This window comes from Sinocyclocheilus grahami, unplaced genomic scaffold, assembly GCF_001515645.1.
Source record: "Sinocyclocheilus grahami isolate Dianchi unplaced genomic scaffold, SAMN03320097.WGS_v1.1 scaffold636.1, whole genome shotgun sequence".
Taxonomy (NCBI): Eukaryota; Metazoa; Chordata; class Actinopteri; order Cypriniformes; family Cyprinidae; genus Sinocyclocheilus; species Sinocyclocheilus grahami.
Genome location: NW_015505815.1, coordinates 331589 through 339615, shown reverse-complemented (window position 1 = coordinate 339615; position 8027 = coordinate 331589). Strand labels below are relative to the sequence as shown.

The 8027-nt window shown below is 38.1% G+C and overlaps 1 protein-coding gene across 1 annotated transcript in view; it reads left to right on the top strand.

The window, feature by feature from the left end:
• The window catches only part of LOC107558206 (neurexin-1a-like), a 157154-nt gene that overhangs the window by 108924 nt on the left and 40203 nt on the right, over positions 1-8027 (top strand). Inside the window, 1 exon segment of the mRNA XM_016241830.1 lies at positions 6875-7056. Coding sequence (XP_016097316.1) covers positions 6875-7056 — 182 coding nt within the window.

Sequence of the window (8027 nt, the reverse complement as noted above, 5' to 3'; positions counted from 1 at the left end):
GGGGTACCCTAGCGCCCTCTATTGACCAGCCACTAACGCAATTAGGTCACTCTACTGGAGTCTGTTTCACATAATGGTTTTTATACCGAGCTAATGGTATTAAACATAACCCTCATAGAAAACCTTTTTGAATTTCTCTTGGGGGGGGGTGGGGGGGAATAGTTGACTAAATAATTTTGTTACAGTGACACAGGACAGATACACAGTTTTCTTTCCAAAAGCATAGATTTGCTTCTAGTATAATCAAAATAGCGCATCACAGAAGGAAAAAAAAGACAATTAAATTGCTACTTTTATGTTCAGTGAAGCTGAATGTGGTAGTTTTTGTGCTGTAGATATAGAACAGTGTAAACACTCACAGTCCAACAGCCCAAAGCTTCACTATCCAGTGACAGTAACACGTCATGAGCATCTTTATATATCTCATTAATTGGTTGGATAAGTGATAACCAATAATCCATTATGTGCTGTTAATGCACTGAAACTATAGAAATAAAAATAAAGCAGAATAAAATCAGAGGATATGCTTTGGTGAAGACGTTGCTGATTCTGTTTCTTAAGGAAGTTGAGCTGATTATCATTGTCAGCGATGTTTTTGCTGCTGTGCTGAGCAGTAGTGCTTTGCTCCACATTTTTTGTTTTAATTTGAACTATATTTGCTGATGCTCTATCCTTTCGGGAACAGACTGTTTGCGTTACATTGTGACATGCATGAAACAACTAGTGCTGAAATGTGGCACTCAAATGGTTAAGGTACGACTGAAATCATCAGGTACGTTATCAAATATAAACTCATCACGTGTTTCTAATGCTTGGCTCCTTCAGAAGGAAATGCAGAATGACAGGTGCTGAAACACAGCTAGAAACATGTTTACAAGCTATTGAATAAGCTAATAAATCCTCAGTGAGCCTTATCCATTGGCAAAAAAGCAACAAAAAAAAAATGGTGGAAAAGACCTGTAAGAGGTAGTCAGCAGTGTCACTGCTTTTTTTTTCTGCTGATGCACAATCCGGCACCTTGTAGCTGTGTAACGATGCATGATGAAGCCACGCTCTAATCCACACTAATAGGATTGTGGGGGATTCACCCCACCCCCCGTCTCCTCAACACATGTCTGCAAGCTTTAACCATTGCTGGCAAACACTGATAAAATATACAAATGTCAAAAACACCCCCCAAACTGGCTCATATTTATGAATTTAGTAGCATTATTGTCAACTACATCTCTCCTAAATCAACATATTTCCTCTGATGGTGTGTGTGATATGTGTGTACTTAGCAGCTTAGGTTAATTTAGTTTTGCATTCCTCTGTGTCGCTGACCAATAGAATTAAATGGGGTCGATTTTGGTTCTATTTCTTTAAGGCATCTATATGTAAATGGACTTTGCTATGATTGGCTAAGCTTCATTTACCAGTGCACAGATGTGAGACAACTTTGTGAACCCTTTGAAATGATCTGGATTTCTGCATCAGTTACTAATGGTCTAATCCTCATCTACAGTATCTCACAGAAGTGAGTATACCCCTCACATTTTTGTAAATGTTTTATTATATCTTTTCATGTGACAACACTGAAGAAATGACACTTTGCTACAATGTAAAGTAGTGAGTGTACAGCTTGTATAACAGTGTAAATTTGCTGTTCCCTCAAAATAACTCAACACACAGCCATTAATGTCTAAACTGCTGGCCACAAAAGTGAGTACACCCCTAAGTGAAAATGTCCAAATTGGGCCCAAATTGTCAATATTTTGTGCGCCCACCATTATTTTCCAGCCCTACCTTAACCTTCTTGGGCATGGAGTTCACCAGAGCTTCACAGGTTGTCACTGGAGTCCTCTTCCACTCCTCCATGACGACATCACGGAGCTGGTGGATGTTAGAGACCTTGAGATGCTCAATAGGGTTTATGTGGATGCACATGCTTGGCCAATTCATCACCTTTCCCCTCAGCTTCTTTAGCAAGGCAGTGGTAGTCTTGGAGGTGTGTTTGGGGTCGTTATCATGTTGGAATACTGCCCTGCAGCCCAGTCTCCGAAGAGCTCAGTTTCAGGGTCTTGGCAATCTTCTTATAGCCTACGCCATCTTTATGTAGAGCAATAATTCTTTTTTTCAGATCCTCAGAGAGTTCTTTGCCATGAGGTGCCATGTTGAATTTCCAGTGACCAGTATGAGAGAGTGAGAGCGATAACACCAAATTTAACACACCTGCTCCCAATTCACACCTGAGACCTTGTAACACTGAGTCACATGACACCGGGGAGAGAAAATGGCTAATTGGGCCCAATTTGGACATTTTCACTTAGGGGTGTACTCACTTTTGTGACCAGCGGTTTAGACATTAATGGCTGTGTGTTGAGTTATATTGAAGGGACAACAAATTTACACTGTTATACAAGCTGTACACTCACTACTTTACATTGTAGAAAAGTGTAATTTCTTCAGTGTTGTCACATGAAAAGATATAATAAAATATTTACAAAAATGTGAGGGGTGTACTCAAATGTGAGATACTGTAAGTAAAATGATAGACAAACACAATATAACTAATAACACACTCACACGTAGATTTACTTTTCAAAGATATCCAAAAGGTAACTGGAGTCAGATGTTTCAGTTAAGAAGAAGAGACTGGCTGTGTATGTTTCACAGGTGCCCTGCTCTTTCAATAAAGGCACACAAAACAAATCTGTTCTTCTCAAGAGAGATCAATTAGTGAACCATGCCTCAGTCCCAACAACTTACACATGACCATAGAAGATGCATTTTAGAGATGTGCAAAGCTAGAGTGACCATATGTCCTCTTTTCCCCAGACATGTCCTGGCTGGGATTTCTGCCTTGCCTAAAATGTCTGGGTTTTGGCTTTGATTTCCTGTTGCCGTGCTCTCTACACTCCTCATTCATTATATGTATGGCCATTCCCTGTATATTCTGCATTCTTGCATGTCACAATTGCTTGATTATCACGTCATTGGTACTTTGCAGTCATTACCTTCAGCGAGTTTGAAAACAGTAGAAAAGCAAAGCCAAAATCTAGCCAATTTAGAAATCCCGACCAGGACATGTCTGGGAAAAAGAGGACATATGGTCACCTTAACAAAGCTGGTTTAGCTAAAGAACCGAGTGTTCATCAGTCCATCCCACCAAATGTTGGGCAAACTGAAACAGATTTGTAGAGAGGACTGGTTCAGAGTTCATCCTCAACTTCATGCAGGTCTTATAAGCAGCTAAATGAAACATTTGGCAGCAGCTGTTGCTGCTAAAGGAGTCACGTGGCAGGAGACACAGATATCAGCTCTTAATCAGCTCCCTAGGTCATGAATCAAAATGCCGTGTACATGATTCAGGCACTGGCAACGACTCTGATTCACTACACTTTGGGACACTGATGACTCAGTTTCCGCCAACATAACCACAGCTGCGTAGGCTACGTCTACACTAATCCAGATAGATCTGAAAATGCATCTTTTTCTCTGAATTTTGGCCTTCCTTCCAGTTTGAGACAGCATTTTTGTCCTGTGAAAGCAGAACTGTTTGAAGATGCTCTCCCAAGTGAATACATTTTAAAATGCCATTTTCACATTGTTTTGTGGACTGTGAAAACAGAGGTATTTGAAAAAGATGACGCATGCTTAGACATGTACCAATATCTATGTTAATACCAGTATGTGCTTGTTATGTGCTGTTCACTTTCACATTGTTGCTAAAGATATGCAACTCTGTACGTTCTTCATATCACAGTCCTGCAAAGATTACAGAAAATGTAAAACATGAGGCAGGTTGTGATTTAGACCAAGTATATAGTGGTGATTGAGCGGCACTGGATGCATCAGTGAATGGTGAGATATTTCGTGAAATAAAATTATCCTGCCAGAAGAATAGCTTGATAACTTTATTATGTCTCTTCCATCTGTATCATCGCAGTGAGCTTTTGAGATTCTATGCATGTGCAGTCAGGTGAATTTAGTGTTTTCTGACATTTCAGTGTGGATCAGACACTTTTGGAAAAATATTCAAAATGCTAGTGTGGATGGAGAATGTTTTGAAATGAAAATGTCGTTTTCAAATGTATCCGGATTAATGTAGATGTAGCTGTATTTTAAACTATTTATGTACTTTCAAAACCTTGAAATATGAGGATATTTTCTTATAGTTAATATATTTTTAATCATTATGCCCTATATTACATTATATATTTAAATGAGTTTTATGTTATGTTGAATTAAAAACACAGTGAATAGTTCAAATAAATCATGTTTTCATACATATGATGTGCCACTAAACTGCCCATTTTACAATTCATGTTTTCAGGCTAATTGCCATTTATCTGCTTATTTCAGTGAAGTGTGTCCATTTTTTTACGTTTTGTAATAATTATAATTATTACCCTTTTTGTAGTATAATATAAAAATTAAGGAAATAATCAAAAAGTTGAAAATAAAGTATCGGGTAGGGTTAGGGTAGGTGTAGGGAGGGCTTTATTGTACCAATAAGGTGGCATCCATTTAATAATTAAAATTAAAATTATAATTTACACTCAATACATTATTATTGCATACTGTTTTATAATGTACTACAATACTGAAGTGCAGATAATTGCCACTATTTGCAACTAGTAGTATACTTGATAGTAGAAATCCTGCTATTTTAACATAGTGTAAATAGGTATTTGCACTTATTGTAAATAGTTCTTCCTGTATATGTTGATTGACAGATGTCTCGGCCAGTCAGCGGTGAGTAATCCCAAACCAATGGCGCTGTCTCAAACTATACCTACCTCTTCCGGTTTGTCTGATTTGTCGTTGTGTTTTCTGACTTGTTATTTTGTTTTCGAATTTTTCATTGTGTTTTCTGACTTGTTATAATGTTTTCTGAATTGTTGTTTTGTTTTTTAGACTTGCATTTGCGTTTGTAATTTGTTATTTTGTTTTCAGAATTGTGATTTGTTTTGCACTTCTCGGCCACCGTACGTTCCCCTGTTTACCACCTATTACATAGGACAAGCGGTTTGAAAAATAGATAGATGGATTGATGGCTTTGTCTGAGATTACTTTGCATTCTTATGTTCACTGGACAGAGCTGATGCTGAAAACCATGATTAAATTGATATGTTTAGAGAATTGATATGTTTAGAGAGAGAGAGAGAGAGATTACTTTAACCCAGTTGCCCAGGAGGCAAAAGGCACAAAAGAAGAATCAAAAAATGAGAAAAGCTTTATTATATTTATAGTCTTCTTTTATCCTTTCCTTGACCACATGACCAATCACCTTGCTAAAGCTGCGCTCACTATGCTAAACCTGTGACAATTTGCAGACCTTAACATCTCAGTCAGTAGGCTTTGGGGATACATTTGTTATATATTTTTTTATGATGCACAAGAGAACATTACACTGTTGCCTTCCACCACAAATAACAATCACAATGAGCAATAGACTAAATAAATAAATAATAATACATTTGATTTTTACTGTTCAAATAATACAGATTCTTATTTTACTATAAAGTGTACACATTTTTCTATGCTTGTTTAAGCATTATAATTAAAACACATAAAGGCCATGAACGTAAGTCATGTGAGATAATGTGGATTTTTTCTCTCTTGTGCATGCTTCTGCTGCAGGATTGATAGAATCCTTGCATCTATTTTTTTCACCGTTTTCTTGAAATGCTGGGCCTTGCCTACTTTTTTTCCCACTTGACTTCCTCTGTGTGGTTATTTCTTCTTCTTCTCTCTGTGCTCATCTGTGGTAAATGCTGCTGTTGAATAACGCAGTTGTTGACTTTGACAAAAAAAAAAAGAAGAGAACATAAATAAAAGAAGACACAAGGTTTTGATATTTGCATTTACGAATGCTTATTAGCTAAAATATAGTGATAGAGTTACACATTGATGTCATTTCCAGTACTAATGATGTACACTAATTACAGCCAGAATGTTTTGACAACAGAAAAGAAACCGAAAGAAAACTCTCGAATGCATAAAGAGCTGACAGGATGTGAATTTTGGAATCTTTTTTCAATTAAGTCTTGTTTTTTATATCTTATTCTCCTGCTTTATCTTTCTCTCTCACACACACACAAATAAAACATTTATGCAAGCAAAAAAACTTGTTAGTGCTGTCTTGCAGTGTTATCAGTTTTGCTACTGAAAATCTACCTGACATTTTTCAGCAGCGAGGTGGAAGCACTCTTAAACTTACAGCTTTGCTATTATTAGAGATGCGACTGCCCAACACTGCTGAGACTCTGCAATTCACTCATATCTCTTGCTCTTGCTTTCACTCTCTACAAAAGCTCCATTGCAATGGCTAAAGCCTCTGTATGATGTGTTTAAGAGGTGTTTAAAGCCTGCTGAGTCAATAAGTATTTGTGTTAATCAATTACGGTCTCAATATTCACCAAAATATTCCTGATTATGGTTTTTGCCATATTTGAGTGGTACAGGATATGTTCTGTGGATATGGGATATGGTCTGTGCTCTTGTTTGACTTTCGTCAGGCACTGAGGTAAAGTTGGTGTGCACACCTGAAAAGTGAGTCGCACATGGTCGCAAGTACCTCTAAATAAACTAAATCCTGGTCAAGAAAATAGAGATAGAAATGGAGATTAAAGAGCTTTATTCTATAGATTCCTGCTGCTCACTGAAATGCATTCAACAAAGAATAATTTACTATTTACTGCTCAGAACAGATGCTGAGGAGAAGAACATAATCTAACAGCTGTTTATATAAAAACAACTTCCTTTAATGCATTCTATCTATCTATCAATCTCTTTGTCTGTTTAATGCTATATAAGGTTTTTTTCATATATAAATTAAATAAATTGACCAAACTATCTCTGTTTGTTTGCACATCTGTGTCTCCTGCAGCAGGCACCACATTTATATTTGCGAGAGACGGTGGTCTGATCACATACACATGGCCACCAAACGACCGGCCAAGCACACGAGCAGATCGGCTGGCGGTGGGATTCAGTACTCATCTGAAAGAAGCTCTACTGGTGCGAGTGAACAGCTCCTCTGGGTTAGGTGACTATCTCAAACTACACATTGTAAGTGGACCCTTTCTCTATTTAACATAACATTTTATTGAAAATACAAAAAGTGTATTGTATTATTACACTAAAAATGATTTAAAGATCCATTATTGCTGTACTAATTTACACAAGAGAACAAGGCACATACAAACACTGTTTTTTTTTTCAATTTCATGCTTATACTGTCTGAAACTGCTCATTCGTTCACGTATACAGTATTCACTATGTAATGAATGCTACATGTCACTGATAATGTGTGATTTCAGACTCAACTGTAGATAGTGCTCTGCTATGAGTATGAAGTTATATTGAATATGGTGTGTGCAGTACACGCTGTATTCACAACTGTCCAGAGCTGTACAACTGGTACCAGGTGTAAACTGACTCACCAATTACTGTAAATGAAACAGAAGACACATGTCAAACACTTTTAGAGAAAGTACACAGACACATTTACATATGGCACTTTTCCACTGCGTGGTACGACTCGGCTCGGTACGGCTCAGTACGGTACGGCACGGCTTGGTTCGGCTCGGTTTGTGTTTCCACTGCAGTTTAGTACCGCTTTAGAGTGGGCGGGATTATTCACATGTCGTTATAGTTGCGCCGCCTCTACTGCCGCGACTCCTGAAAAACTTTTTCATTCCGCATCGCCCCATCAAGCTCTCGCTGGATCCGCTCCTCTGCTATCAACGAGAGGAACGTCTGTTCTTCCTCAACAGGGGGAACAGCCACTTTTTGGTTGTTAAAAAAAGGTGCGCTCGTTCAAAACCGTTGCGTTCGATCCTTCGCTGGCTGTGCTGATTTAAATCTAGCGGTTCTTTTGTGTTTGTGTCGCAAGTTCAGTGACGCAGGTAGTGAGGATTCTCTCCGGCCAATCCGTGATCCGTGAGTTTACACGTCACGTTTTGGTAACGGTACGGTACGGTACGCTTGGAACCCCAACCGAGGTGGTACTAAAAAAAGTACCAGGTACCAGGTACTGT